Below are 10,853 nucleotides of genomic sequence, written 5' to 3' on the forward strand. Positions count from 1 at the left end.
AAAGCTAGTTTTCTCAGCAGGTAGTGATCTGAAGTGTATGTAGTGGACAGAATTCTATCCCGTTTGTTCCTTTCGATGCTTGAGTAATTTATCAAGATTAGCCAAAACAAATTAGGTGCAAAAACCTTACAGTATGAACTATTTTCAGTGTCCACCGCAGAGACTGAATCGTTAATTCTATCATTATAAGCCTTCGAGCTTACCGCCGAGTTACTGGAGGGCAGACAAAGGGTTGCTTGTTTTACTTACTGCAAAGCTACACAATGATCTGTCTATGCTTTTACCACAACAGGTATCGAAATCCAGATTTTGGTTTGAACTCCATGATGTAGCTGTTAAATCATCCAATCAGAATATAATCATAATGTTGAAACGAAACATTCAACGTTTAAAAGCTGGAAAATGCTTCTTGACTTGTTTTAATAAAATATGTACATTTTGGGGAAAAAAGTAACACACAAATCCTTGATCCATCAAAAATAAAACGTTAGACCACATCCACTTATTAAGCACATAAGAACTGTAGTGCAAAAAATATTTGGTGTAAAGATGACTGCTTTAATAACTACTTGACATTTACCAAAAGACTAAATCGTATGACCATAACCATCAGAGGATGGATCTTTTTTCATCAGGGACAAATAGGGAACCCCAGAAGAAGAGACCCACCTTTTGAAAGTGCTCGGGTTAGATGATTTCGTATTTTTGTGTTTAATTGATGTTTCGAATCTACGTTGCTTTTTTATCATAAATATTTGAGTTAAATCGCGACTTTAGAAAAACGTCTTTGGTGCAGCCACACGCACACGTACACTTGCTAAGATATGTCAAAATACAATGAAAATAATAATTTCACAAAGGAAATACAAATTAAATCTCATAATGTAGGTAGATTAACAATTAGAATTATAAACGGACTTTTTTCTACGTAGGTCGCTTGACTCGCAATCTGACGGACGCGGGTTTGAATCCCCGTCACAAACATGCTCGACCTTTTTGCCGTGGGGGCGTTATAATGGTACAGTCAGTCCCACTATTCGTTGGTAAAAAAGTAGCCCAATATTTGGCGGTGGGTGGTGATGACTGCTGCCTTCCCTCTAGCCTTACACTTCTCTATCAGGGACGGCTAGCGCAGATAGCCCTCGATCAGCTTTGCGCGAAATTCAAAAACAAACAAACAAACATGTAAGAGGGCCGAAGGTTCGTAGTAAGACTACTTTAACGTGAGAATAAAAGTCTGATTATAATTCTAAATAAAAGAAAGAAATAGGTTTGGTGATACTCTATCCCCCAGAAACACCAATAAGGCAAAGATATTCCCAGAATGTCCTTCACAGAATCTCAACATTTCTGTTGTGTATTTTGTGCTAAAGACAGATCTAAACAAACATATTTTTATGTCTTTTACTCTGAGAACTGTTTCTTCGTAGCAGGATATTTCTGATGTCCACAAATTTCGTGAAAGGCATTTTGGTAATGAGGAATGTTTTGTAGAATATGAATAGCATTTTTTGGTTTTTGGCAACTTATTGTAGTTAAGGTATCACACGACATGTAACATCTACTTTCAAGAGTATAAACATCGAATAATCGTAAGTGATCTTAATCAAGCGACTGAATTTATTTCACTTGGACAGAAAATAGTGTTTTGTTTTTTTCAATTCGCAAGCAAAAGATGAGGGTAATAACTGGGATACGTAAATGTTGATGATGAGCCCGACCCAAGTACTTCGAAATTTACTTGTCTAAACGGGAGAACACTGGATTGCATTTCAGTTGTCGAAGAATTTCCACTATTTGAAATAGTTGGCTTGTCAAAGACGGTTGAAAATTGATTATTCTGGGTAGGAACGCCCACTTGAAGTTGGGGTGGTTGTTTGAACGACGTGCCAGCTTTTAGGATTGATCCTGACGTAGCTAAGTTAGAAATGTTTTTTAAGGAGTCCATATCTCTTTCAAACCCACCAAGGTTGTTTTTATCATATACTTTCAAGCCCTGTGTGCTTGCAATTGGTAAATTATCATGAACGTTTACAGTGGACATTAGAAACCGTGACTGCTGGGTTGGTGTCATTATGAATAATCTCGTGTCTAAATGATATTGGGTTTTGGATGAAGACAAGCTCTGTTGTGTAGGTTGTAGAGAATCCTGTTGATGAGCCAAATATATTGCCTGTGGCTTCTGGAACTGGGAAGGGATTAGACATGAAAGGTAGATGATGTGGATGCTGGGAGATGGGCTGTTGTCCTGTCGTCCTTTGGTTAATGTGATTGGTAAGTTCCATTGGAGAGAGGAGATGATATTTCTTTCCGAGATTTTTAAGTTTTGTAGAGCCAAACTTAGTTTGTGCAAAGGTGGCGGTTGTAAAAGTTAGAGGAGCTGTTGAAATGGAAGGAAAATTGTTTCCCGAATTGTTTGGTTTATACGTCGAAGTTAGGTCAGAGGTGAGTAAGGAAGATGGGGAATAACAGAGAAATGTCTGGTTCAAATTCGACGTCACATTGTCCAGAGGTTCGAAGCATTGAGCATCAGGGTTAAAAGCGCCTGGGAAGTTGTACGTCGAAGGTTCTTCACAATTGTTTACTCTGTTGTACAGCCCTTTAACTAGCCCCTTTTCTCCTAGGCGGTACGACACTTCTCCTGGGTCGATACTGAGATACTTTGGTAAGTCCGTCTGAATATCATGTAGATCCACACCACATTGCGCAGCAGCAACGCAAAACACCGGATCCAGAGGGGGGGTTTCAAACAACGGTATCCAGACCCTTTCAAAGGTCTTTTTCTGGGTACCAGTGCCCAGCAAACTTTTGTCGCAATGCTTTTTCAAGTTCCTCAGCATAGTGATTCACTCGCCTTCGTGGTAGTTTGTTGTAAAGAAAGGAAATGAGAAAGTTCAGGGCTACTTGTACTTCAATGCGCATGTTTCTTGGAAACGAATGATCGGTTCTTCACTGTTTGGTCAGCAAGGAGAAACGTTTGTGGTTATTTTCATTTTAAATTTCACGTCGTTATGATGATATCAGATTACTTGAAGAGAGCGATCATAGCTTTCTTCTTCAAACATCTGTAAAAAGACAGAGAATTAAAATCTAAACGTCATAAAACTGAAATGAAGATGTTTAAATCAAATATACAAAGTTAATGTTTCTCTTTGATGATCTGTTTAAAATTGTTAGTTTTAAGCAACCTCCATCGTTTTAACAGAAGTTTAAGACGTTTAGAAGTAAAATTCCACCTTAATTGTAGAAAGTAACAACAGCATTTGTAGATTGTCAGTGTCGTTAATTAAAATATTGAAACATTTTTCGTAAGTTAAAGTTTAGCCTGGTGGTTGGGGCACTAAACTTGCAATACTTGGAATTGAAATATCTCCCAACTTCAGCCGTGGGGACGTTGAAAGGTAACAGTAAATCCTTATTCGTAGGTAAAGTATGGCTCAAGAAGTGGTGTTTACTAGCTACCTTTCTTTCAGTTTGTCACTTCAGAATTAGGGACGACAATTGCAGATAGCCCTCTAGTGTCGTTGCGCAGAACTCCACAATGAAGCAAAATGAACACAAGGTTATTTTATTCTACTGCTCTAGCTTTTAGGACCATGTGTAGAAATATCATACATTTCGTTAATTAGGTATTGCATGTTACTGATGTACATAACAGATACGTGATTGCTAATAAATAAGTCTAAATTAGTTGTTTAGCGCTGTCGAAACGAGGCAGACTTCATTCAGCTGTTCAAACGTGATACAAAGACAACCTGATAAAGAACAGTTACCTAACTGCTACAGGCTTGAATAACTCTTAAAGTATGACAGATAGACTCCTACATAGCTTACGAAATCATTTCACAACAGATTGGTAAAAAAATGGTATGGTACGTGAACTGGACCGTTTTTACATATAATATGGAAATAGTTGTAAGTACTATTCCCCCCTTAACATTTATAAAATAAAAGTAAATTAAGTTACTCAATACAAGACATTCATATCAATAATTCTAGTTAAGTGTGAAGGCATTAGAAAGATTTCATATACGAATGCTCTTGAAGAAATTTAGAATAATTGAAAATGTGAAAAATGCAACTGGAACAGTTCGTATACTGTGGGCAATCAGATGAAGTGAAAGTGTATTTAATACAGCAATATTGATATAATTACCTACATGGAGATGGTTTTGATAGAGGTCAGCGTGGTCTTCTTGTTGTAATTAAATCAATATTGAACAGAAACTAATAAAGTGTTGGAGGGAGGAAAAGGTTATTTGAACCTAACCCTCACGCGTTTACAAGTTCCAAACATCGATACCTGGACCGCAATAACCTGACCTTACCGAGTTTACAATTTCTAAATACCGATACCTCGAACAACTAACGTGGAGATCCTCGTGCACTTCTTACAATTGATATAGAATGTTTATTTGATGGTATCATGGGAAATAAGATATTTAAAACTGAAGTTATTATGTGCGTGCAGGTGCCGCTTGTATCAAAGAACTTGGTAGTGACGTGTACGAAATGTTTGAGAAATTGAATGTACTAGCAGATGTATCGGTGCCATGCACCGCGAGAAGGTTATGACAGTTAACACATCATCCGTATGATTCATTTAGAGACTTCATATAGAAGGGTCGTCTTTCGCTATTATCCACGGCTACATCTTTACTAGGGTTTGTGGCTATGTATGAACTCAACTCTTTCTTTCAGTAAGTTAAATGGCACCAAAAGAACGGGATTGGTCACTCTCTTAGTCATAGAATGGACAGCGTTGTTTGCGACATTTTTACACAAATCACACTAAACTCACGTATTGCCGCTTTTCAAACATTCTGTGTTTATTGATAAAAATCAAACAAAAGACATTTACGTTGTTTGTTTCGGTTATTTTATGCGATACCCGTTACTAATTTTAAGTTGTTAGACTAGTCTTGGAATATTCTAGTCGAATAATAGCATCCGAACCAAAGCGTGGGGCGAGTTTTAAATCAACAGGACACAAACCATGAAGATTCTAACTCACAGTCCAACTCGTTATTGCCGGCTCTAGAGTAAAGTAAGTAGTTAACACCACCCATCACCAAAAAACAGAATACTGGACTATACATTCCTTGGGACTCAGCACATGAAACAAAACAAAAACTCAACATACTAAGAAACCAAATAAACACAGCCATAAAACTATACTCACCAGATAAAATTAACGATGAATTAGACAAAATAAAACAATACTTCATCAACATCAATAAGTTTCCTCCACAAACCGTAGAAAACATTATAAGCAAACACCTAGACAGAAAGCAAAATCAACCAACTAAAGTAAATACAGCTCACGAATCAAAAAACCACGAAACCATATGCTGCTGTATACCATATATTCCTGACATCAGCAAACAAATAACCAACATTTGGCAAAATTAGTAACAAAATATGACATTCCAGTTAATACCAAATTTATTCAAAACCCGGCACAAAACTGAGGTCTATACTAAAAAAACTACACTGACAAACACCACACCAACATTATTTATAAAATACAATGTGATAACTGCCACGACTTCTATATTGAGAAACAAGTAGAAAATGGAAACCAGATTCAAAGAACATAAAAGTCACCTTCACACGTTTTCGAACACTGCAAGTCAAATAAACACAACATAACCATAGAAAACACTCAAATACTAAATAAAGAAACAAACATAAACAAACGCAAAATTAAAGAAGCCTTACTTATACAACAACTTAAACCCAAAATAAACCAATATAAAGGAACGCCTTTATACCTATATTAATATAATAAAATAAATAAAATTATATATTCAAACATCTAACACCGCCCTCTACATTTCGACACACAGTTACACAACCCTTTCAAACATGTGGTCAGCTTCCGGTCAGTTACCTCTTTCTTTGTGAACCTGACGATGACCGAAGAAGGTCGAAACGTTGTTCGCTCTTCTATGTAAAATATTTTCTCAACCCAAAGGAGCCGTTTTTGCATATAAAAGAATATTCTTTTCTTAACAAATAGTTGGGTTTCACTGCATCTTTATAAAACATCCTTAAGGTGCGAAGCGCAATTAGACATGAACAATGAATTATCGGATTCGCAATCTGGGCACGCTTAACCTGCTCTGTTAAAACTTTAAGGTAACAATTTTATCTTTCCGAGATGTGTCATTAAAACAACAGATTTCTATGTACAGCTCATGTTTCAAAATTCCATCTACAACTTATACTGGGTGTATTAGTTCATTTATTATTGTATTTTCAATCCTCATCCAATCCAGTCAAATTATTTAAACGTACTGTTAAATAATATTTGCATATGCAGCAACACCTAAGCTAGAGCAGTGACCGTAACTTCACAGTTATTGAAATTGCTCAGATAAAAACGTCTTGGTATATATTAGATTCACACGCACCAAAATATAATTTCTTTATGACTGAAAAAACAAAACAAATTTTATAGCTTATATACAGATGTACAAAGTTTGGTGGATCGTGCGTTATATATATGACAGATAAGGAGGTGAAAGAAGGTGTGAGAGAGGCTGGGGGTAAGACTTGACCAGGTGAGTTAGAGGTCCAAATGAACAAGATATAGCTAGGTTTTAGAAATCATGGACATAAAGGAAATGTCGCAGAGTAATGTGGAATTTTAAAATTAAATGTTTTGCAGTGGTAGTTTTGTTTTTTGTTACCATACCAGTTTTTAAATTATCACTTCTGAGATCTCTCTCTGTTATCTGTCAGTTTTTCTTTATCTGTTTTTACATGATCACATCTTGGATTTCTCTGTTATCATGTCAGTTTTTCTTTATCTATTTTTACATGATCATATTTAGAATTTCTCTGTGTTATCGTGTCAGTTTTTCCTTTATCTGTTTTTACATGATCACATCTAGGATTTCTCTGTGTTATCATGTCAGTTTTTCTTTATCTATTTTTACATGATCGTATTTAGGATTTCTCTGTGTTATCGTGTCAGTATTTCGTTTATCTGCTTTTACATGATCACATCTAGGATTTCTCTGTGTTATCATGTCAGTTTTTCTTTATCTATTTTTACATGATCACATCTAGAATTTCTCTGTGTTATCATGTCAGTTTTTCTTTATCTATTTTTACATGATCGTATTTAGGATTTCTCTGTGTTATCGTGTCAGTATTTCGTTTATCTGTTTTTACATGATCACATCTAGGATTTCTCTGTGTTATCATGTCAGTTTTTCTTTATCTATTTTTACATGATCACATCTAGGATTTCTCTGTGTTATGTCAGTTTTTCTTTATCTATTTTTACATGATCACATCTAGGATTTCTCTGTGTTATCATGTCAGTTATTTTAAGTGGAATCTCCCAGTGTTTTGCTTGTCTATTTTTAAATGATCACTTCCAGGATATCTTAGTGTTACTATTTAAGGTCTATCCTTTATTGTACGTAATAACTTCTAGGATCTCCGAGTGTGGCATGCCACGGAAAAGGTCTGTCTTCAACAAATCCATATCAGATTTCCCATATTTGGAATGTTGGGACGAATGATCGAGCACAGTTCGTACCCATTGCACGTAACGACACCTGGTGGATCCTCCGTGATTATAACATGTAGTGATTTTGCAACTGAACTATATTTTGGTGAGGTATATAATAACTCTTTTACTGATATAATCTTGGTATTGGCTTACAAAGTGCTAAACCATCACATTAAAATCAAATAAGATATACTATAAAACGTGCCCCTTTGATACAGCGATAAGTCTACGGATTTGCAACTCTAAAATCAGGTGTTCGTTTCTTCTCGGTGGACTCATCAGGTAGTCCGATGTGGCTTTGCTATAATAAAACGTACACACACACATACTATAGAACATTCTTTGTAAGGGCGAATGTACATGTATATTTACAGGTAAGCGCGAAACAATAGTAAGGTTTATCAAATAACACTAACTACCACGATAAATACATTACAAGTAAATAAGACACAAGCGGCGCTACATATCCTAGTTTTTAAACTAACACGTAATCGTTAAAGTAATTAATACTAAAACAGTGTATTTAACAAAGGAATAATAAACAAATAAGTAACAAGAGTTGAGTTTCTGTGTTAGACAAACAAATAATAAACAACTCTCACAGACTTCGTGATCAGGTTTATTATTGCTGTGCAAACTCGAACACAGAACTCTAGCCTTCAAAGCTGTGTTTTCAAAGGAAATATTTCAGAGTATCCTGATTTATGTTAATCATTTTAGCGATATATTTGCGGACTTACACGTCTAGAAACAATTTGTTTAATAGAAAACGCTATATCAGTTGATAGAACTTTTTTTTTCTCAGCTCAAAATCGACACGAAGCAGAAAGTTTACAGATTACGTGAACCCTATATAACACACACTCTACGTTTTCCTAACATTTTATCACTGTAAATAATTTATAATATAAAAACAACATATTAGATGTTATGATAGCCCATTTCTAATGATTAAAGAATGATTTCATGAGATTTAATACTTATTACAGTCTCATCGTTAATTAAAGTACATTTTTTACAAGCATCCTTTTGAATAAAACAAGACAATTTATATTTTTTGTTAGAAATGTTTTCCTTATTGTTGTTATTATGTCCTTTGTAGCTTGAAGTATCAAATCATATTGATGAAGAGACTCCCCCGACTATGAAGAAACTTGAGAGAAACTATCCCTTTGCTGAATCAGCGACCTCTGGTGGTGAGTCTAAAAATGCTACAATGGAAAAAGTTACATCACCACTAGGTAGTGATACGGATGACAACCGATTTGCCAGCAAGTCCGACTTTACCAAGACCTTGAATTCCACGGGCCTGGCTTTAAACGAAAACCATGTCTCGGTTTATCATTATAATCAGGTTGAAGGCAAGAAAAATGGAAGTCCATTGGTGACCAACACAACCAGCCTTCCAATGGGGAAGGAAGAATTGAAATCCGAAAATCCCGCGGAAAATTCCCCTCAGATGATGAAAAGAAAAGCTTCATTATCCATCTGGACCGGACAAATGGCAAACTTCAAAAATCGAGAGTCGCGAATAAGAAACGAGAGAGGCGTGTGTGTCGTCCCCCTATCAAAGAAAGAGAAAGAAAGAGAAGAGCTGCAACAGTTCTTAAAGAGGGGCGCGCCATTTTCTGCCCTCAAAATTCACGACTTGCAAAAGGTTGACTTGCCTCCAAACCTTCCCATCAGTCATCAAATGAAGAAAGCTGCATTTGATTACACCACTAATGGTCATTTGAAAAACTTTGATTTCAATAAACTTCAGATAACGCCAAATTTGGAAAATGGACCTTCTATTAAGAGACCGTTCCAGCTATGTCCAAGTGTTTCTCATGTTGATCTTAAAAGGACCACAGGTTCATCAGTCCTCAGCGCAGCCACTTCTGAAAGCAAACTTGTCAGCATCACCTAAGACTATTATAACTATATTTATACTATTTCATTGCTTTCTATTCTAGGATGAAATATTTTCAAATATCTAGCATTTTACTTTTTCAACAAGCCAACCGAGCAGTCAGAGGTGCTCTAGGTTTCCAACTTTGTCTTCTGAGACGACTCCAATACTCTTCTACATGGCTAACCACTTCTACCATTCTCTTCCCCTTGATGGTTTGTAACCTATTAAAGTTTCCATCAACGAAATGCCTCCTCTTACTATATGCCTGTTTTGTAATAATTTCCTGTTTTATACACATGATTTTATCCGTCTTTATTTCAATCAATTCAACCAATGAAATCATCTTTAAAAAACGTGTTTTGTTCAACATTATATCATTAAAGAAAAAAACCTCTATTAAAGAATATATTGACCACTGGTTATCGAGTGAAGATTGCCCACAAGTATACGATAAACAAAAATACAAATATAAATAACAATCTTTATACCACACATTGGCAACAATATATTTTCGGTAAGTAAAATATGACAGCTAACCCTTATTTATAGGGGGAGGGAGCGAAAGTGTTACATCACACGTGTCTACTAAGTCTAGTTGCATTAAATATGGAAAACGTTTCCAACGTCAGTTGGAATAAAACTTTCACTTACTGGACAAACGTTTGTTTTGTTTTTTTTAATTTCGCGAAAAGCTACACGATGTTTATCTGTGTCAGCCGTCCGTAATTTAGCAATGTACACTAGAGTGAGGGCAGCTAGTGATCACCACCCACCGCCAATTCTTGGGCTACTCTTTTACCCACAAATAGCTGGATGGATTGACCGAACATTATAACGCCTCCACGGTTGAAAGGGCGATCATGTTTAGTGTGATGGGGATTCAAAACTAGAACGCTCAGATTACGAGACGAACGCTTTAACTCACCTGGCCATGCCGGGCTTTGTAGTAACAACACTCTTTCAAATTGTAACAGGATTATATAGATTTCCTTGGAAATTGTGATGTTAAAAATTGTGCCGGTACATAACGGGTTAACGTTTTATAAGACAGAAATTCAATTATCTCGTTTCTGTTGAACAGTCCCCAAGTGGTACATTGGCATTTCTGCGGGTTCTCACTGTTCGAAACCGGATTTCGATACTTATGGTGAGCAGAGCACATATAGCCCATTGTGTAACTTTGTATAACTACAAACAAACTTTTGAAAGTTTTTTTTTTAACACACCAACACGTATACACAAATAGTGAACGTTTTTGAATGCACCGTGCATGAGAATAATCTGAGGCTTTTCAGAGAGTTTATAGATGGCGCTCATGCGTTAGAGATTGATTATATTTTAGCGCTGGAATCAAACCCCGGGTTTTGTGTTGCAAGTTCGTAAACTTACCACAGACTTACTGGGGCTCATGCGTAGGTTAACTTCTGAACA

The 10,853-nt window shown here is 36.1% G+C and overlaps 2 protein-coding genes across 2 annotated transcripts; one reads left to right on the forward strand and one right to left on the reverse strand.

The window, feature by feature from the left end:
* Positions 1–1,657: 1,657 nt before the first annotated feature.
* LOC143245554 (protein Tob1-like) lies at positions 1,658–3,059 on the reverse strand. The gene is given in 4 exon segments (XM_076491913.1): positions 1,658–1,917; positions 2,036–2,743; positions 2,746–2,776; positions 2,779–3,059. Coding segments are annotated over 4 exon segments (1,143 nt in total). The 5' UTR covers positions 2,923–3,059.
* A 4,108-nt stretch (positions 3,060–7,167) lies between these two features.
* LOC143236185 (uncharacterized) lies at positions 7,168–9,771 on the forward strand. The gene is made up of 2 exons (XM_076474475.1): positions 7,168–7,636; positions 8,631–9,771. The coding sequence occupies exons 1-2, from the start codon at positions 7,523–7,525 to the stop codon at positions 9,435–9,437; spliced, it is 921 nt and encodes a 306-aa protein (XP_076330590.1). The 5' UTR covers positions 7,168–7,522; the 3' UTR covers positions 9,438–9,771.
* Positions 9,772–10,853: the final 1,082 nt, after the last annotated feature.

Source organism: Tachypleus tridentatus, chromosome 2 (assembly GCF_004210375.1).
Source record: "Tachypleus tridentatus isolate NWPU-2018 chromosome 2, ASM421037v1, whole genome shotgun sequence".
In the NCBI taxonomy this organism is placed as follows: Eukaryota; Metazoa; Arthropoda; class Merostomata; order Xiphosura; family Limulidae; genus Tachypleus; species Tachypleus tridentatus.

Bases quoted from the DNA above. Each gene is read 5' to 3' on its own strand.
- LOC143236185 (XM_076474475.1), top strand. From the start codon at position 7,523: ATGTTGGGACGAATGATCGAGCACAGTTCGTACCCATTGCACGTAACG. The intron at 7,637-8,630 runs GTATATAATAAC...TGTCCTTTGTAG, and splicing joins CTGAACTATATTTTGGTGAG to CTTGAAGTATCAAATCATAT.